Below are 22248 nucleotides of genomic sequence, written 5' to 3'. Positions count from 1 at the left end.
TAAGGCCTTAAAGATTTACTAGGATAAAGCTCAAAAAGGGCCCTTTTAACCTCTTCAATAGATAACCTTTGATTGAGTTTGTTATCAATGTCAGATATGATTTGGGAATATCACTAACCATCCTATTTCATATTAACAATTCAAAGTTGTCCACACTATTCTATGAAGTATTGAAAAACTCCACCATTACTTTCTTAATTTCTACGAGATCCTCTGATATCATTCCCTCCTTATTTTTAATATTCATGAGTTTGTTTATGCTTCTTATTTTGGTGTTGTTATGGAAGAACTTTGAATTTTTATCTCCCTTTGAAAGACAACCTTTGATGATTTTTGTCTCCAAAAAACTTCTTTTGATAAAATATCTTCATGTTTTTCTAATAATAATTTTTTTTTGAAATAACTTTCATTATTCATTCCTTCATTATATTTTCTTTTAATTCTACTAAGTCCTTTTCCTCATCTACTTTTTCTTCAAACATGTTTCTAAAGTGTATTCCACCATTGTTCCAGAGAAGCCATTAACTTTTCATCTTGAAACCACATCTTTTTGAATTTAAATGGGCAACTAAGTAGTTTGATATCTTATGTTATTTCTAATCTTATTGGCAAATGATCTTATCTGCCTAAATTTGAATAGAAGCAGATAATGTATAATTAAAGGTGTTGAGATCTCCTTTAAGAGAAACCCATCCAACTTTTTTGCTATAAAATTAGAGTCATCCCTCTTATTATTCCATGTGAAATTTCCATTTTGTATTTGGATATCTAATATAGAATAATGTTAATGCAAAATGAAAGTCTTTGAGAGATTGTGGCTCATATGAGACTCGTCCTCTTTTCTCTGATATGTGAAGGTGAGTATTAAAGTCTCATCCTATAATAATATTCTAATTATTTATCTACTCAAATAGTAATCCAATTTCATCCCAGACCGTCTTTTTTCCGTCTATGGAAATTTGTTCGTAAATGTTAATAAGAAAGAATGTGAGGTTTTTGTTTACACTTTTAAGCAATCCACCTAACCAGTCGCTTCTTAAAGTATGGATTTTGAAACTTACTTTCCTAGGGTCCCAAGGAGTCAACATTCCATTGGAAGCACCTTATGGTTGTATAAATTTCTCTTGCCATGAACTTTTTTTTGTTTGAATTTTTTAGCTTCCTTTGAGGATAATTTTGTTTCTTGAATAAGAATAATTTATGAATCCATAGTTTTAAGGTAGAGTTTGAGAGAAAACTATTTGTTAGGGGCATTTAGGCCCATAACATTCGAGGATGTTAACTTCATAGTTCTATGAGAAAGCATTGCCCCTTCCCCTTCCCATTATTAAATATAGATGTAAGTTTTGCTTGATTTTCGTCCAGACCATCTTGTAATCTTAACTCAGCTAAAGATTTCCTTCCTCTCTTTTATAAGGTTTTTCCTTGGTTTGGACATTCTCTTCTCTCATAAGTTTTTGCATTTCCTAAAATTTCTTCATTGTTCATTCTCCTTTGTCTCCTCTAGTTCATTTATAGTCCCCACTTCTTCATGTGTAAGTATGTTTTCCACTAACTGTGCTTGCCTAACTTGATCCAATTCCACCATATCTTCTTCTATGATTATGCCTTTATTGATTGGATTCATGTTGTTCAAAACATTATATATGGCTTCTAATTCCATTGGAATATTATTACTATATCTATCTGGAGAGATTTCTTCTACTGTTTGTGCCTCTTTGATGGTGTTTATTGCATCTTCAGGATGTATATTTTCATACTTGCCCTTTTGAGCCTATTGTTCCTCATTCTTCACTAAATGCCATTTCTTTAAATCTTCACTCAACTCCTCTTGTACTTCTATTACTTCCTTTATAAGATTGGCTAAAATACTGAGGTTGGCTTCTAAATTTTTAATAATATCCTCTTTATTATTTATAATGGTTACCTCCATTTCTCTAGATATTTGGATTCCTATTTCATTTTCTATTTTCTCAATCTCCTAGTGAAGCTTTATATCCTAAATGTATGTGTTTGTTATAGGAATTTCAATATCATTGTTTACCGTGTTTGTAATTATTTCAAAAGCACCTCCTTTTTCCTACCAATTTGATTATATTGTTATTATTATCCTTCCATGTAGTGTTTGGGAAGTCAAAGCCTATCATCTCCAAGATCTTGGTAGACTCGACAAAGGCTTTAGACCATTTAACTCAATCCTTTTCTACATGCCCTAGATAGGATCTTAGGTGGATTTCATAATCCCCAAAACCAATGGAGAATTTGATCAATTTTCTTTTGCAAAGGGGATTTAAATCAACTAAAATTTTAATCTCTTCTCTGTCATAGCTAGGTTGTTCAAAACCTAAAAATGAGCTTGTACAGTCTCCTATTTGTTTGAGAGTTTACCATTTAATTAGTTCCATTGGAATGTGACCTAAACTAAGCCATGAAGGACAAATCTTTTAGGCAAAACTTTGTGCATTAAAATTAGGAGACCATTAAAAAAAAGGGTAACCATTGTAATATAGTTTAACTTTATTAAGAAGAAATGTTTTAAAATTTCGTAATTTACATTCTAATAGAAGGAATTTCCTAGAAGTGTGAGTGATACATACTTGATTGTGGAAGGATTCTTTCCACATTTTTCCATTCCTCCCATACACAAAATTTGGCCATTCCACATCAATGCCACTAGTCCCATTTTTCTTAATTTTTGATAATATGGATCATTATTACTATCAATTTCATTCAAATCTCTCACCATAATGACTTCCCTATGCGTTTGATTATCAACCCTTGGAGTGATAGATTTAGATGCCTATCTCAAGAGTATTTCCTTATGATTTCTTGTGTGCAATTACTTGCTTGAGTAGGAGGTGAGGAAGTTCCCTCATGCCCTAATATTAGATAGTTGGCTCCTGTTGCAAAGTTTGACACTAAGGATGAAAGGGGAATAATCCACATCTTGCCTACTCTTTTTGGCTTGGCGATGTGCGATCCAGGAAAGCCATTTGTTTGCTTGCTGAAGTCTGATGAGAATTTTGAATGATTATTGGAATACCCATACAAATCTAAAGGGCTATGCTTATTCCTGGTTTAAATGCACTAAGGCAGAAGCCTATCGTTGCTTCTGATATTTTCCTTTGTTAACCACCAGGTTCCAACTCTCATCAGAGAAATTCTAAAGTGACTAATGAGCAAGATTAGGGTTTACAAAAGATTTATAAATTCAGATATTTGTTCGCAACATTTTCAATATTGAATAAAATATTCATTCTATCCCCCTTTTCCTAGGCGTCATCTATGGTGCAACTTATATGCAACTTTATTCAATGAAAATATAAAAGACTCTCACTATTTAACATTGGTCATAGGTGCATATAATTGTCCCGTAGCCACTTCCCTTTTCTTATTGTTGATCCCAACGATTTAAAATAATTACTTACAAAAAGTTAATAAATAAAAAATAAAATACATGGAGCGCTCAATATATTTGTAAAAAAATTAAACTCCAACTTCAAGACTATCAGCACATTCTAACTGGATTGAATATATTCATATCAGGACATTCAAATCCATTTGTTGAACCATCGTAATTTGATCTGCGCAAATGAAAGTGTTTTGCGATGCAAAATCAGATGAGAAGAGGAGAAAAGTAACCAGCTAAACAGTTAAATCTGCATCTCAATTCCCTCAGCTCTATTAAAGAAATCACAATGAATAGCGCTAGATTGTTTCCAGGGGTAAGAAGTTCATATATTCAATTCATTTCTGTGTGAATTTGGATCAGTTTTATTTTACAAGCATAACTTTTAGCATAAACAAGACAAGGGAAAAAATGGGTTTTATGTATATTTTCTCTGTACTGTGCCAAATCAATGTCTATGTTTGTGCCTTCTTCTGGGTACTCTTTTGCACCAAACTAGTCGATTTCATTGCCTTCTTCTGGGTACTCTTTTGCACCAAACTAGTCGATTTCATTCATCCGCGTGATTAAAAGCAATATTATTTTTTGGTTTTCCAGATCTACGAATTCCACATGCAATAGGCTTTTATTAATCGACTCCGAAATTGAAGTTTTCTAATTATTGAAAGAACCACATTATTTGGAGAAAGAGTAAACCTGCATTGAGATTTGTCATTCGAAAAGAACAATAAACAGGACGAGCCATTTGAACAATTTAAATTTGGCTTCATTATATTTTGTTTCCGTAAATTCTTAAATTTGAGGTAATCATTGGCATAGTTTCCATGATGGAGAGGTCTCCCTGTTATTAAATTCACCTGGACTTTTGCTCGGCCTTGCTCACTGGGTTACACTGAATCTACCAAGTCTGTTGCTGTTTTTTTTTTTTGTCCAATTTCAATGTTGTATCCGTGTCTTAGGATTTGAACGGGAGGCTTAGTTACGAAAGATGTAAACTAGTCCAATTTGATTAAATTCTAAGGACAACTATTAGGGCAGAAATTGTATAGATCATAAAGGTCGGCTTGAGTCCTTAGTCTAGTTACCCCCCAAACTTGATGCCCTCATTGAAACATATATAGGGCTGGCTCAGGTTCAAACTAACTTTATCTTAGATCCAATGATGTCATATGCAATATTCAGATTGATGGAAAGCTCTATGGAATTGATTTGCACAGCGAATTTGGTGAGCAGTCAAGAAAAACAGCACCTTTACGCCTTAATGGCAATCTGCCAAATTTAAATGTTATCCTTAATATAAAAAGATTGCAAGATGTTCTCATTGAAATATATAGGGTTGATCTTAGGTTAAAACTAGCTTTATCTTGTATCAAACAATGTTCTATGCAATATTCAGAATGATGGAAAGCTCTAAGGATTTGATTTGCATAGCAATCTTGGTGGCAGTCAAGAAAAGCAGTGCTTTGATGCCCTAATGATCTGTCAAATTTTAATATATTTGTCTATACAAAAGGATTGCATGATATCCTCATTGAAACATATAGGGTTGGGCTTAGGTTAAAACCAACAATGTCTTAATCAAACAATCTTATATCCAATATTCAGAATGATGGAAAGCTCTAAGAAATTGATTTGCACAGCAAGCCTGGTGGTCAGTCAAGAAAAGAAGTGCTTTTTGATGCCCTAATGGTGGTCTGTCAAATCTTAATATAGTCCTTAATATGAAATGATTGCAAGATGCACTTAACTTGTAAGAACCACCTGTTGTGTCCTAGTTCCTTGACGATTAATGCTTATAATGAAGCAAATCCCTTAGCAGATGCAAATATGAGATCAAGCAATCTGTAAAGAAACTAAGTCTTGTATCCATCATGCTTTTCTAGTTGATTTAAAAACTCATGATCTTATATCTCTTGGTGTGTGCACATGGTTTTTTAAGCTGACAAGGCTCAGGGAGAAGTGCTAATGTGCGCTTGTTAGGATGCTCAAGTTCAAAGTGTAGCAGCAGAAAAATTCTTCCAGTGGAGATCTGCATCATTTGTCAGTGTAGGCAATACAGATGACCCAGAGGAATCGTATCACCCCTGTGGAAATGCAACCAGTGTAGTGTTTAATCATGTACATATTTAAATATTTCTTCACCTAATTGTAAACAAAGATCAGTATTGGTTTATATGAATTCAAGAGATATATGTGATTTATATTGCATATTATTGTCGCAGAGTTGATTGCCATGAAGAAGAGAAAAACTCCTAGTGACTTTTGATGTTTGGCTGGAAAGAGATGTACATAAAAAACACTTGAAATCAAACAATTGCTTTAGGATTCAGTTTATATTGGGGTTAAGTTAAAATGCCAATCATGTTTTTCAAGGTTTTACATGCCAAACATCACATACCAAGGATAATCTAGCTATCTGTTACTGTTAGAAGAGAACATGGATAAAAGAATTTATTCAATATAGGCTCATGAGTAATATTCAAATGAATAAATTTATCTAGCATGGCTTTTTCCAAACATACCAGCAGCCAAGAAAACAGGCAAGATAAGCCAAAACATTCTCCATGGATTTAAAGGTATTCTGATCACAATACAGCTGCTCAATTATCTGGGAATATTGTGTGTATCTTGACAGGTCTTTGAACTTCTGGTCTCCTCCATTGCAGATATGTCTTGTGCACAACACTTGGTGTCATTGCATGTTACTGTACATGATTTGCATAGCTTCACGTACATACCTGCTGACATCAGCAGATCTGTTCTTGCTGACCTTTTCAGCCATGGAACACAATGCAAATTGTCAAAAATCTTAGCTGACGGGAAGTTGGAATGTCAATGGTTTGGAATGAGCTGTTGGCAAATCAGTTATATGTGATCAACCCTCTCTGGTTATATGAATCCTCTTCCTTACCGCAATATTCTAACATCTATTGCACACTATTTCATTTTTTATTGTGAGCAGAAGTAGCATACATATTTTTTAGAGCCTTTGCTCACATAATCGTGTGTTTGATTACTAATCTTTTTGTTAGGATTAGCATCACAGAAACAACAATTACAGGCAAATATAACCAATTTCAGAAAATAATAAAGCACATAGTAGAGAACACAAGACACAAAGATTTAATGTGGTTCATCCAATCCTTGGGCTATGTCCACCGACAACGAGTCCAATATTATTCTTATTCAGTGATTTCAACCCGATTACAATTTGTAATCCCTTACAGCTTAATACTGCTGCAAGAAGCTACTAAATCATCATACATTATGAAATCCCTAATCCTAAGCCATTTTATACAAGCTTTTTGCCGCTTACAAAATTAGGGCTAGAATGAGTCGTCCAATGGAAAAATAAGTCTCAATGCTTTTTACAATAAAAAGTCATTTGAGCTTTCAGGGACTTTGCTCCTGAAAACCCCTGGGGGGTGTTGCCCCTCGATCTCACTCTAAACAGGAGGGAAACCGTACTGAATGAAGTAGGGAAAAATTAAGCTCCGAGTCTAATTAGGCTTCACATAACAACAATCTCCCACTTGGAGATTGATTAGACTCCACAATAATAACCTCTCACTTGGAGAGCACTGGTAAATCTGTAACTCTCACTAGAATATTAAACCACCTTGGACTCTACTATTCTCTTATTTTGTTCAGTCTAGAAGACGAACCGAAGTCGAAGAGGAGCTCAACTTCTCCCTTGTCACTGCCTTTGTAAATATATTTGTTGGATTTTCATCTGTATGGGTCTTTTCCATTATTAATTGTCCATCATCCAAAACTGATCAAAGGAATTGGTACCTCAACTGTATGTGTTTTGTCTTGAATGCAGAGGAGAACTCTTTGCAAGATGAATGACACTCTGACTATCTATAAACAAATAATTGTCCCTTTGTGGGTGTCCCAGTTCTTCCATGAAGAACCTAAGCCATATCATCTCCTTGGCTGCCTCTGTAGTAACAACATACTCTGCTTCTGTAGTGGATAAAGAATTCATCTTTTGTAACCAAGAAATCCAACTCACAATTGTCCCAACAATAGTAAATACATAACTTATAGTACTCCACTCGGTATCTAGATCCCCTACCAAACCTGAGTCAACATATCCCTGCAAATTAGTAGTAGAGCCCCTAAAGTGCATACATTTACTGGATGTTCCTCTCAAATATTTGAGAAGCCATTTAACTTTTTAAGTGCATTCCAATGCTCAATCTCAGGATGACTCATATACCTGCTAACGACTCCCACTGCATGTGCAATATTTGGCCTAACACATACCATAACATACATCAAACTTCCTACAACTGAAGCGTAAAGCACCTTGGACATTTTATCCTCCTCTTGCTGTGTCTTTGGACACATCTACTTTGCCTGGGGTAGCTTTGACATTCTCCATATAGAAACGTTGCAACACTTTCTCAATATAATTAGTCTGAGATAAAGTCAATATTTTGTTCTTCCTATCTCTACAAATTTTCATACCAAGGATTTCTTTTTGCTGCTCCCAAATCCTTCATGGCAAATGAGTGTGCTAATTGTTTTTTCAATCACTTGATGTGATTCATGTTAGACTCAGCTACAAGCATATCATCAACATATAAACATAAAATAATGTAAATGTCATCATCCAACCTTTTAAAATAAACACAATGCTCTGAATGACATTGAATGTGACCGCGTTTTTAATGACATTGAATGTAACCGCATTCTTTCATAAAATTATCAAATTTAAGATACCATTTCTAAGGTGATTGTTTCAAGCAATATAAACTTTTCTTCAATCTGCACACTAAATTCTCCTTACCTTTTACCTGAAATCCTTGTGGCTGTTCCATATATATTTATTTATCCAAATCGCTATGAAGAAGAGCTGTTTTAGCATCAAGCTGTTCTAAATGCAAATCTTTAGCAACCACCATACTTAAAATAGTACAAATAGAAGTCATTTTAACAACTAGAGAAAATATTTCATCAAAATCAATTTCCTTTTTCTTTGCGAATCCTTTTGCATCTAACCTGGTTTTAAATCTTTTTTTACCTCCATCCTCTTCTTTCAGCCTACAAACCCATTTATTCTTTAAAATCTTTTTACCTGCAGGCAACTTGCATAGATCCCAAGTCTGATTTTTCTACAAGGAGTCCATTTCTTCTGCTATTGCAAACTCCCACTGAATCTTTGTATCCACTTGTACAGCTTCATCATAACATTCTAGTTCACCTGCATCTGTTAATAAAATATAATACAAAGATGGAGAAAATCTTTCTGGAGGTCTACTTAGCCTTGTTGATTGTCTAACATTCACTGGGGTTTGTGGTATTTGTTGTTGCTGTTGTTGTGGAGCATGAGGAACTACCAGAATATCATTTTTTGGAGTATCATCCATTACTACAGATTCATTATTTCTTTTCTCATGCCGCTGCAACAGATCTTTATACAATGCTTTCTCATTGAATATGACATCCCCGCTTTTGACAATTTATGATTTTCAAAATCCCAAAGGCTATAACCAAATTCATCAATGCCATGTCCAACAAATACACATTTATTTGACTTAGCTTCCAGCTTGCTCACAACCAAAAGTTTAGAGAAAATAATAACTGACCTTCTTACCAATCCATGCTTCCTCTGGAATACCACAACTCAAAGGAGTAAAGGCACCTCTATTGATCAAATATACAACAGTATTGACGACCTCTGCTCACATGTTTAATGGTAGCCCAACATGCAACCTCATGCTCCTTGCATGCTCCATTATTGTCTTGTTCATGCGTTCAGCCACTCCATTTTCTTGTAAAGTCCTTGGAACAATATTTTGTCTATGAATACCTTTAGTAGAACAATAATCTTCAAGATGAGTAGAGGCTTGATGAGGGATGGTGGAAATCCTATAATCAGAGGTATTCCATCCCCTTTAATCCTCTCAAACCCAGATTTCCGCCCCCATCTATAGCCAAAAGTGGATAAATTTGAGGGTTGAGCAAGCACAGGGGAGAAAATTGAGTAAAATTTCAATAAGTGATGGGGCAAGGGAGGTAAGGAACACCATTTTTTTTGTTGACAAAATAAGGACTAGAAGTGCTTGGCAGAGATTCCTTTGTCAGAGGAATTTCTGCCCATATTTCACTCATGGCAAAATTTGTCCCGTCATATTGAACTGAATTTGATCTAAAATAGGGGTTGGGGGCTGCAAAATTACAATTTTAGGACAATTTTGAAGGGAAGAAATAATCATTAGGCCAAGACATGCTTGGCAAAGATTCCTTTGTTATAGAAATTTCCACCCAAGCCTCTTCCTCCAAGGCTGGGTGATTTCCTTAAAAACTTCAATTCAAATTCAATTTTTTTTGTGCAAAGTCGGTCTGGAGAGGCCTGAAATGTAAATAAAATAATTTGTTTTTTAGGTCAGGTCTCCCCTATAAAGGGGCCGACCCCTTTCATTACCTCAAACACCTATATAAAAGGAGGAAGTAAGGGGCATTTCGACATCAAGCAAATCCAATTTGCCTCTGCTTTTAGGCAGCGAATCTTGCCTAGAATCAGCAGCAGTCTTTCATCTATTATAGCAGCAATCTTCCACATACTTTGGTAACAACTTTGATCATAGTTGCAGGCCCTCCAAACTCAGCAAACTCCTCTGCCTTTAGCAGCAAATTTTTCATGATTATGGTAGTAAATTCCTGGTAAGGCAGCAACTTTTTGCAAGCAAGAGTAGACTTCTTCCATCAAAATCAGAACTGGAGGTTTAAAGGAAATAGTAGATGTTTGGGCATGGTGTATTGGAAGTTTGCATATTTTCCAGATTTCTATATGATTTTATTTTGTTTAGAGCATATAGAAAGGACCCTCAAATCCAGAGAAAGGTTTGATTTTGAATGGGGAGAATTCTATTTCATTTTGCTTTGATGTTAATGCATTATGTCGCGAGTTTGCGGATTTCTTCTTTCTGTTGTACTCATTAGCTTTGCGAAGTTTAATGCCTTTTTTTTTTCTTTCTTGTAAGTTGATCATTCAATAAGGAGAAGCTGGAAGGTGGAGACTTCAAGCGGATGCTTCAAACTTAAGCTCGAGGATTACAAGTGAGAGGGAAAGTTTCTAATTGGATTTCCTGATGAAGGCAGAACATGAGTTTGCCTTGAAAAGGATCCAACCTCATGAGGGCATCATTGAGAAGCTCAAGATAGATCAAATTCAAACCAAGTTCACAAGTCCTAAGCGCAAATTCAAGTCAAGACCACGAGAAAAATTTCCAAAGGATGGAGAAGATCTGAAATGTTGAGTGTTACTTTCTAACAATTGAGCAAGAAATATTTGCAGATTTAACAAACATCTTCTCAAGCCAAGACTCCAAGCACATGATAAGGATGAGGTGGCACTGAGTTGTCTCCTCCAATAAGAAAATTCCAAATTCAAGCACGGCCAACCACAACATGACAAGTGTCCTATTTTCTCATTGGTTGAAAAAAACATTGTAGTTTTCTTATTGGCCCATACATTGGTGCCTTCATTTAATTGGTTGTAAATTTGGCAACCCTAATTAGGGTTTGTAGGGATCAATCTTGGCACTTGATCTACATTTGATCTTGGCCATCATTGTAATTGAATGACTTTAAAAGGCCAAGGCCTTCTCATTGTGTAATTCATTTTTTAGAGAGGAATTAAAAAGGTTGGAGATTGTAGAAGATTAAAGTAGATTAGGCTAGCTAAGGGAGAGACTTGATCAAATTGTTGCTATAATACTTATCAAAGTAATGGATAATTCAGTTTTTGGTTCTTCTCGGTGAATTACTTAATGTTACTTTGAAGTGTTGCATGGTTTCCTCTATCTTTCATTTGGAGTAGATTTCTTTTCATGTTGAAGTAGCTTAGTTGAATGGAAGTAATCGTGGATGTTGATTGCTTGACTCCATTTAATCTTTAGATTGCATCCATTTGATATGAAAACCATTGGAGTGTTTCTTAGAAGCTTGCACTAGGTGGATGTAGTCGTTGATTAAGCTACATCTAGTAGAGTCCAAGTCATCCATAATTCCTTCCATTCCTCGTTAGAAGTAGAAGTAGTTGAATTTAACAAGCTTAAGTTTAAGTTGAAATAGAGAATTGGAAAGCCAAAACTATAAATTAATTGCACATTGAGAACCTAAATCTATGGAAGTGCAAGTAGTTGATATCCATTGATTGAATAATGTAAGTCCCCTTAGTAATTACTAGCAAATCAGATTATTTCACAAAGAGAGTATCCACAGCAAAAGGAACCTTAAAGTCATTTCTTGATCTTACTTTTAAAGCTTAGCATGAGATATCAAGAGAGTATTGAGCAGTAGATGTTTCATCTCGAAACATTGAGTATTTGATTCTCTATGTTGTAGTGGAACAAAGGCCAACATGAGGAGTAATACACATTAGTGGCTGCCAACACCTTCAAATAAAATGGTTTGGTAATCCAGTAAGCAATTTTTTCTCTATTCGAGTCAAAACTGAATTCTAGAGGTCAACATGAGAACCTTGGAAAGTAATAGGAATTCCCAAGAGACGAAATATTTTCCCATATTTTATCCACTTCAGCACATATTGGAGAATCTAGGGTGGAGCAGGAAGAAAAGATTGCCTGTAACACTGTGGTTTATGCCATTGAATAGACGACCCAAAAGCTTGATAGAAAGTGTCAAGGCAATGAAGAGCTACCTAGACATTGTCATCCTGTATCAACGTGAGGAAAGAATCATCAACAAAGTGGCCATTGATGAGTTGAGAAGGTGACTTAGGTAGGTAAATTCCCTTAACATGAGTAACAAAAATGGTAAAAACCAAAAGATAGCCAAAGCCTTTGGCAACAAGAGCATACAGTGATGAGGCCAAAGAATGACCTTGTCAGATGGATTTGAAAAGAGCAAAGCTAGAGGATTGGCGACGATTGATGGTAATGCAAGTAAGAGCATCACCAAAAAGCATCTAAACAAATTGAATGAATTGAGGCCCAATCCCAAGAGCTTTAAGCATTGCAAGAATAAAAGGTCACTCTATGCAATCATAAGCTTTGGCAAAGTCAATTTGGACAACAATAAGATTTTGTTTAGAGTGATAAGCCCACTCCATGCCTTCCCAGACAATAATAATGTAGTCCAAGATGAATCACGACTTGATAAAACTAGTCTATTATGGTCGAACAATAAGAGCAAGGATATGGCAGATTTTAAGGGCAACAACTTTGGCAATCATCTTGTAAGAGACATTGAGCAAAGTAATGGGTCACTAGTAACATATGTCCTATGGATCCCCTTCCTTAGGGATGAATTTAATATTCCCTTTATTGATAAGATGACCCAAGGGTCGAGCATGAAAAGCCTTGAGGCTAACTGTATGAAGGTTAGGATCCATAGAAGGCCATAAGGCTTTGTAAAATTCACAAGGGAAACCAATGGATCTAGTAGCTTTGTCATTTGCCATGGAAGAAACTACTTCTTAACAATCCTTGACAGTTAAAATTTGATCATAGAAGATCTTTTTAGAATTTGAGAGCTAGGAATGAACAATTGCAAGGCAATCCTTCAAGGCTTGATCTCCAGTAGGAAAATTTCCTTGTGCAATGAACACTTCATAATGCCTAACAAACTCTTGAAGAATATCTAGTAGCTTAGAGAGCACCATTTGGGCTTCTTTGATGTGTTTAATACAAAAGCTTCAGAGGCACTCCAATCCTTTGGTGTTTGCATCATAAGACCATGGGAGGTACATGACCATTTGTCTAACATAAATGTAGGGAAACTACCTATGAGAGATGACATTATTCCACCAAGCATTCTGACTAGTAGTGAGTGGACCTGGGCTCAAGGTTCCAAACTCGTTTAATGTGAGTAGTAGGTTGATATTGCAACAATAATATGTTAAAAAAAAATTGCCTTTTAGAAGGATGCATATGAGTTGTCTGCTATTCAGTGTTGAAGTTGATGAGGTAGTGGTGTGACAAAGTAACTTTAGAAAGATGCACAAACAAGTAAATCTTGATTTTCACCAAAGGAAAAAAAAAGATTGAGTTGAGATCATGGCACAATCTAGCCTTTTGAGAATTCTATCAGTACTATCTCAGAGGTTGCACCAAGTGTTCCAAGTACAACAAGGGTGACGACGATTGACATTGGGGTCAAAAAGGTCTAACTAATTGTAGATGTAAAACCAAGCCTCACTTTCTCGAGCTGTTCATCAAAAAGGCAAAATGCCTTCTGTATCTAATGCCACCTCAACCATATTAAAATCCCCACACATAACCCAAGTTGTAGGTGGTAAAGAGTCAATAACCAAACACCACAACTAAGATCTTTTCATAGCATCATTGGAAGCATAAACATTAATAATCCCAAAAGAATGAGTGTTGATTGACATGAGGACCTTGATCAGCAATCGAAGAATGCCAATGAGGAGAAATGAGAGTAATAACTCCTCTACCAACATTGTGCAGAGAAGCAAAAAGAAGGCAATCCATCCAGATAACATGACATATAGTAGAAAACATGATGCAACTATTTTAGCTTCCTGAAGACAAAAAAATCTAAAGTAGGAAAATGTTGATGAGTATCTTTAATGAAATACTTATTGGTGAGGTCCGTGAGACCTCTCACATTCCATGAGATGTAATTCATTGATTAACTACTTGCATATCATCCTTGTCCCCAAGAGAGGAGAAGCTATGTAGGAAATCTGAGGCTAGCCTAAAACTAGGTTAAGATTTCCCTGGAATCACCCATCATTTTTCAAGACTTCCATCACTAAAATTAGCTTGCTCAAGAGGGCTACAAAAGTAGGTAGAGAAGATGGTTGAACATAAACCACCAATGTGGCTTGAGGAGTGCGAGCTACACAAGGCTAGAAACACTCTCAGTCGAGTTCTTCACTTGCTGGTTAGGGTTTAAAACATTAGAATTTAAGAGCATTCCATATCATAGAGTTATATTAGCCCTATCCTTAGCATTATATAAATATCCCATGGGGTTTTTATCCCCATCCACTAGTTTAATGACATCCCAAAGACTGATAGAATACATGTATTCTACCACTACTATGGCATCTACTCGATTTGTGAAGCTAGACTCTATTCACTCATTTGGAAAAAAAATTGTTTCAATTGCTTTTTTTTGGAAAGAGTTTGTAGTCGAAGGAAGTGTTTTGTAAACATTGTCACCTATGGTCGAATTAGCTCCTTGCCCTCTATGAAAGAGGGCATCATACACAAAAACTCGTGTGATTATAGATAAATTTGGCAACTATGTGAGCCTTCTACAATACCTCTTTAACCCATTCAAATTTTCCAATGACCTTTAGGGTTAGATCAAGGCAATGTGTTGCACATGGGGTAAAAAAACATGGAGGGGTATATGTACGTCAAGAGTCTCCCAACACCAACACAAGCAACATTTTCTATAATAAATTGAGCTACATTTTGCAGCCCCATATCTATGACCACTAGGTCAAACCTATCGATCAATGGAGCTGCAAATTTGATTGTATATAATGCATCCACATATTTAAAAAATATCCTACCAATGTCATGAGCCAATGAAGTTGATGAGTGTTCAGTTTATTCTATATGACCATTCACTTGAGATAATGATGCAACCACAATTAGCCCACTATAATGGAAGCTCATGAACGTCATCTTTAACCTCCTATATTGCATCATTGAGCATACCAATCCTCAATGCCTTGTAAGATGGGGCTTGAAACTTAGGACTTGCAGCTGCAATAGTGTGCACCATATCATGCTAATCTGAAGATTTGACAACATGGAATGCTTAGCTCGGCACCAAAAATTATCTGTGGCCTTCTTTGCTTTTTCATTGACATTCTTTCTCCATCTTGTACTTTTTAAAATGGTCTTTGATCTTGGTGAAGTAAGAGGTACAAAGAAAGAAATAATCTGCCTTGTCTAGTCTACATGCTATAGCATGTGTTAACCTAGATTCCCTAAAATACTCATGTGCATCATCTTCCCCCTATAAGCGATTACTTCGAGCATTTGCACAATTAGAATGTACTCCATTACCAGTTCTTGCCTTTTTTGCCTTACCCTTAGAAATCGAGTCAAGAGTTTGTTTTGCTTGAAATGTTACACCTACAGGGAAAATTTTATGATGGTTTTTTTCACTCTCTTTATGATATCCTCGGCCAATCCTCTATGCACCTCATCCCCCCTCCCCATTGCCTCTTAGTTACTCCCACCAATATTTACAAGGTTATTAGATTCATGAGATGCAACAAAACAGTGGATGAGGAAGGGATCCAGGCTGAACTCTAGGAAGGGATCCAGGCTGAATTCTTCAAGCTCGATAGTTCTGTTTTGGATTCCTTTCTTACGACGCTCTTTAATAGAGTGGTGTGCACTGGTTTACCTGCTTCTTGGTCGAGACATGTGACCTATTCGATACATAAGTCCAGGGTGGCTTCTGACTCTGGTAATTATGGGACCATCATGATTGGCAACACCTTTGCCAAGCTTTATGCCACTGTTTTGAATGCCATCTTATCCAGAGAGCTTGATAGGAGACTTTGTCGGGCCAGGGGACAGGCAGAGTTTCATACAGGCTATCAAACTATGGACCATATTATGATGCTACAGGCTATTATTGAGGAGGCTCGACACCGCTCAACGAAAGTCTACTACTGTTTTGTAGACTTTCACAAGCCCTTTGATTCCATTCCCTGGGTGGCCCTTTTCCAAAGGTTTAGGGACATCAAGATTCCAGAGATTTTAATGACAACTATTATGAGACTTAGTGAGACTGTGGTGGGCAGATTCAGAACTCTTGAGGGTTTCTTCGATCCTATCCAGAGCACCATCGGTGTGATGCAGGGCTGCTCTCTTTCACCCACTCTATTTGACATCTATATTGATGAGTTTAAGGCATTTCTCAGGGAATCCTCGCTCCTCGGTGATGGTTGTTACTTGCACAATGTGTTGATCTCCATCCTTCTCTTCGCAGATGATGTGGTTCTTATGGCCTCCTCTCTGGAGGGTCTATAGAGGCTTCTTGACAGGCTTGCCTCTTTTTGTGACTTGCGCCAGGTTGTTGTGAACTTGAGTAAGACTCGGGTCATGGTCTTCAACTGTTTGAACTTGAAGACATCGAATCTTCATTTCAGTTTTCAGGGCCAAGAGGTTGAGATTGCTTCCTTCTATACTTACCTCGGGGTTTAGTTCTCTGGACCTCGCTTCAGTTTGGGATCCACCATTCAGCCTAGGATTAGTAAAGGGTTGGGCTTCCTTTCTATGTTGGAGCAGTAGTGCTTTAGACACTATTTTCATGACACTTCTTCACACTATATTAGTTTACCCCGCATAGTATTATCTTTGCTGAGTTTGAGGTGCATTCTTTCAGGCTTAGGGCCATCTTTGATTTGATATGGTTTCTCCACCGCCTTCATGGTTTTGTAGACTCTGTGAATGGTCATCACCGTTACTCCTACTTGGTCTATTGCTCCTTCGTTGCTATCGCAGACTTGGACACTACCACTAGGGCTCAATGTTGGTATGCTCAGGCCATCATTTTGCTGAGATCGATTGGGATTGAAATTGACTGCCTTCCCCCTTTTCAGTTTTCGCTGGATGCTCCCCCTCACCTCCTCCCTTCCCTACATGAGTTGAATGGGCTTGTTAGAACAAATGCTACATTTTTACATCTTGGAGTAATCCCCCTGTTAGGTTACATCTGTGGATGACCTTCTATGCTGAGCACTTTATTGACATCTAGGATGGGATTATTATGCACCTAGGCTATTTGTTTCAGCGTTGGAGCCACGCCTTGTGCATCTCCTTAGGTTCCTTTCCGGGTTGGCTTCCACAGGCTTTAGATTCAGATGGATCACCACATTGATAGAGAGGACTGTATTTGTCGGTTGTGCACCATGGCCGAGGCTGAGACAGAGACCTTCTTCGTTTTCTGGTGCCCGATCTACTATGAGATTAGAGGGAGATTCCATTGTCTATTTAGAGAATTCTGGTCCTTCTCCACCTTTCTCAAATACATGGATCAGAGGTGTCTCGCGCTTTATCTCCGGGAGACGTCACAGCTCCATGAGAATACTTTGCAACTCCTTTTCCTGCATCACCAGGCCTCGGATCAGCTTATCGTGACTTTTTCTTCGCCCTTGCCTCCCGCTTGGGTTAAGAAGTGGTCGCCCAGTAGTCCCACCACCTGCCACTCTAGGTCTGTCAGGCCCTTCCACGGGCTCACTCAACAGTGCCATTCCTCCAACAACACTTAGAGACAAACTAGGGACATTAGCTGTGATGAAATTATTGTATTGATGTCAAAGGTACAACGAGGAAGCTGTCATTGAAGTTAAAGAGGAATCAAGTATGTGATACATAACATCATCAAGAATATATGTAAAATTGATTATGAACATGTAATAAAAGGATGTGTTATCAAAATATGAAGATAATGTGGATGTATCTATTTGTATTCACGACAAAAGTTGAAAGACACAATCAAATGAATAAATGTTATATTATTATTATAGTTTAATAATATGTCAAAAGACAAGACAATCAATATGTGCACAAAATAAGAAGTCAAAGTTAGAAACTTGAGACGAAGACCAAAAGAATTTACCTTACAACATAGAAGTCTGAAATAAGAGTATTTGTTGAGTTAATGCTGGACAAACTTTATAAGTCATGTTAAGTAGACGAAAACAACTTATACGACCAAAGAGAATGTGTTATATTGGCAACCATAAGCGACAGTCTTAATGAACAATCTTAGTAGCACAATGATTATATATTTGATGATACAGTTAGCATAAAATGCCACGTAACTCAAAAATATCATAAACATTTCCAGCACATAATTGATCCAAGATTATGTTACCAATCATAAATCTGAGTCAACATGTTAAATCTAAGGTTATTAGTATGAAAAGAAAGTGAATAGGAAGATTCAAAAAATGGATGAATCGAAAGGCAAAAGGGGTGACAACAAGCTATAACAACTTCAGATAGAAAACAAATATATGACAAACAAATATACAGGGAGCCACCGAGGATTGAGAAACATAAAGACGGAAAGGTATACATGACAAACATCCATGTTAGAATATCCTTAGACAAAGAAACGACAGAAATAGAAGGGCACATTTGACAACACATCTACAACAATGAAAGTTTTTGTGTTGAACCGCCAAAGAGTCGAGAGATATCAAATAATACCAAGCAATGTATACATGAACAAATTCATCAAGGATAGCGACATGATTATGCAAAGGATAGTCAAATTAATTCAAGAGTTTGTAAAGTTGTGATAATTAAAGACCTTTGCATCAGACTTAGTTTATAAAATCTGCAAATAAAGATATAAAATAATGTCAAAGGTCCTTTGGTCTATTGGTGAAGTTGAAAGGCTCACAAAGAGCCCACTAGGGATTAAGTCTTGCTGAGTGCAAGGCCCTTGACATCTAAAAGGGATGAGGCCAAAATCATGCCCTGAGCGAATTTGGCAGAATGGATACCCCTCAGTCCTTGGTTCTTAACCAAAGAGGCTAGGTGAAAACTGAACCTTCAACAAAAAAAGATATAAAATAACAGCGACAATTACTGATAATAAATCATTGTGGAGGATATAAGCAACTTAGTTATTTGGTTAGCCGTATTATGATGGAAGGGACGATAAACACCAAATATTTTAACAAAGGGATCAAAACAAAGATAAAATATAAGCCAATATAATACACTTTCAAATAAGACACAAAGACCTCAATGTTAAAGTATGCAGCTGAAATATCTCAAATGGATATTTACCCGAATTATTTCTCAAAATATCATTCAGAACATAAACATATGAAGTTGCATTATTAAAACCCAGTAATATAAACCATAGGAAATATCCTCAATAGATATTTATTTGGTTTCTTTCTCAAAATAATATTAAGGATTCAAGCATATGAAAATGCGTTACAAACCGACAATATTAAACCAATAAACTCTCATAAAATTCCTTTAAACATGTTATTGCATTATACAACAACAATACAATAACCGTCATTCAAAATCCAATCTTGAACATAGTTTTATAGTTAGATTGGAACACCAAGAGAAGAACCTGTAAGCACACGCGAGACACTTGATGTGACGTCTCCACTGACAATGGGTTTGTGTACACTGTCTATCGGCACAAGGGGCTATGTCCTCACACTGGCTGAAAGCTAAAGCTTTCTGAATAACTCACACAAAATATTGTAATTTGATAATAAGTTTGCTCATAAAAACTTGTCTTTTCATTTCAATAAATTTAAATAATTTTAGAGTTGTTTTTATGGTCATTGTGTTCTCCATTGTGTTAATATGCAATCTGAAGAATTCAAAGAGATATAGTTTAAATAAAATAAAATAGTGGAATTAGTTCATTGGTTGTCTAAGATTTGCAGAGGAAAAACCAAGGGTTTTTACAGCGGTATCAGAGCGATTTCCTACTAGCCTGCAAGAATTGGGCTCTGTTATTATTTTGGTCGATGCTTATTTCTGAGATTGTCAAATTAATTTTGTGATTAGTATAGTGACAGGAGATTCATTCCAGGTAGATATTATACTGGTAGAAGACATATTTCTCTGCTTAGGGATGGAGAATTTGAGATACAGGGTATTGTAAAATAGTCGGATGATGCAGTTGTTGGCATGAGTTCCTAGGATTATACATTCGATGGTGATGCGATGATAGTGGGAGTAGGAGCATGCGATGATACAATCATATCGATGTTGGCGGCTACTTCTATGCCGATTGAGCCATCTATGGAGGAATTTAGCAATATGCATGCAGTTGTTGATGTGTGTTTTGATGATGGCGCACATGTTGATTATGAGGTTTAATCAACAACAGATTCGGTTTAGTTTTCTGTTGCGGCAGTTAGTATTGTTCCTATGTCTGTGTATTTTGATGTGGCTACACCTATTATTGATATTGTTGGCATGAGTGCATATGGTTCGCTTGTACCTACATCTTTTTCAGCGATTATTGATGATGATTAGGATTCCCGTCCAATATATATTATGTGGGTGGATATAGGGAAGAAGAGGATGAATAAATCTTCTATGGAGTTGCCTTCAAGTGACATTTTGACTTCTACATCATTTGCACAAGTTTTGGGTGTGAGGCTGTAGAACATGTGGTTGGTCCTGATGATGCTGGGTTGTAGTTGGTTTAGTATCTACAAAGATGTCACACACTTCTTCATTTGGGATCCAGGTGGGGGTTGGAGTTTACTGTATTGCCAGATTGCTTGAGGACAAGCAATCTTGGGGAGGGAGGATTGTCATGTCCCCATTTTTGTCAACATTGGAGTTTCAGGGATTAGCCTATTATTGCGATCCTCGTAGGCTAATTATTGTGGATAGAGGGTCTTCTGTGGCAGTAGCTTGCCTTGGGAGGGTCTTATCTTCTCCACATTTTAGTAAGCTACAAGTTGGTCTTCGTTTGGCTTAGATCGGAGTTCGTTTGGGCTTAGTTTTGTGTACTTACTATTTGTGGTAAGTTGGTGTTGATTGAAATAGAACCTTTCTATTTTTTGGAAAGTGCATTTGGTCACATGGAGAAATAAAATGTAATACTCCTATTTCAAACGACATATTTAAATGATGAGTATTTTAAGAGTTATTATATTTTTAGTGGTCAATTTATTATTAATTATTAAATGGCTTATTATAAAATTATAATTTAATTTTATAATTTCACTTAAGTTGAGAGTTGAGTTATCATTGAAAAGTGCCATTTATTAATTAGTTAAGCCAAGTCAAGTGAGAGAATCTAAAGGAAGCTTCTAATCAATGTGTGGTGAAGCTTCTTGAATGAAGTTACATTGTGGCAACAAAAGGGAATTTGGAGGTTATAAATACAAGCCCATTTGTTGAGAAAAACATGCTTGATTATATATTAGATTTTGTACCTTTGTGGCTTTTTGTTGGGTTCTTAACTGTATGCCCTTGCTGATGTATAAGGGTGGAAAATCTCTTTTGCAATTTAGCTATTGAGGTACAACTAAGTTTGCTCAACTTCTCTACTGTTCATCATTGTATTTGAGAAGTGTTTTCATTCTACTACTGAAGTATAGTGGATTTGATAATTGTTGGATTCTCCTATTGTGTTCACTGTGGCTAAGGAGACGAACATTTTGGAGGTTAATTAATTGCTGCTGTTTGGCAATTAAGGAGGGATCGAGTTGGTTATTGTGATAGCTGGAAGTGTCATTTGGAAATACATGTGGTATTGGGGGGTTTCAGTTTGGACATTATTGAGGTATTGTAAGTGATTGGCGACATTGAAATACAGCTAGCAAGTGGCCAAGTAAATCTTCTACAATCACGTGGGTAATCCGTGAAGTGACATTGACATCAGATGTCCTTTATAATTTTGCTGCTGTTGTAATTGGGATCTGAATTCACCATTTGGATATTGGTCATGAGGTTTGGTTGCATTTGAAATTGGAGGTGGCAGCTGCCAAATATTGAAGCCATGTGAATGCATTCTAGACGTCCTTGCTAATTGGAGGAAATTGCAAACATATTCAGCAAACAGGTTCTTGCAAAATATTGTAATTTGATAATAAGTTTGCTCATAAAAACTTGTCTTTCCATTTCAATAAATTTAAATAATTCTAGAATTGTTTTTATGGTCATTGTGTTCTCCATTGTGTTAATATGCAATTTGAAGAATTCAAAGAGATATAGTTTAAATAAAATAAAATAGTGGAATTAGTTCATTGGCTGTCTAAGATTTGTAGAGGAAAAACCAAGGGTTTTTAAAGTGATATCAGAGCGATTTCCTGCTAGCTTGCAAGAATTGAGCTCTGTTATTATTTTGGTTGA

The 22248-nt window shown here is 36.3% G+C and overlaps 1 protein-coding gene across 1 annotated transcript in view; it reads left to right on the top strand.

The window, feature by feature from the left end:
* The first annotated feature begins 3563 nt into the window (after nucleotides 1–3563).
* Nucleotides 3564–22248, top strand: part of LOC149528170 (rhomboid protein-like protein) — a 143641-nt gene continuing 124956 nt past the window's right edge. The window contains exon 1 of the mRNA XM_089811973.1: nucleotides 3564–3725. Within this exon, the coding sequence (XP_089668099.1) occupies nucleotides 3699–3725 (27 nt within the window). The 5' untranslated portion in view covers nucleotides 3564–3698. The remainder of the gene's footprint in view (nucleotides 3726–22248) is intronic.

The sequence above is a fragment of the Cupressus sempervirens genome, chromosome 11, assembly GCF_028749045.1.
Source record: "Cupressus sempervirens isolate cs-2001-9-10 chromosome 11, ASM2874904v1, whole genome shotgun sequence".
NCBI classification, from domain to species: Eukaryota; Viridiplantae; Streptophyta; class Pinopsida; order Cupressales; family Cupressaceae; genus Cupressus; species Cupressus sempervirens.
Note: the sequence above shows the minus strand (reverse complement) of the source record. Positions and strands in the feature narration are given on the sequence as shown.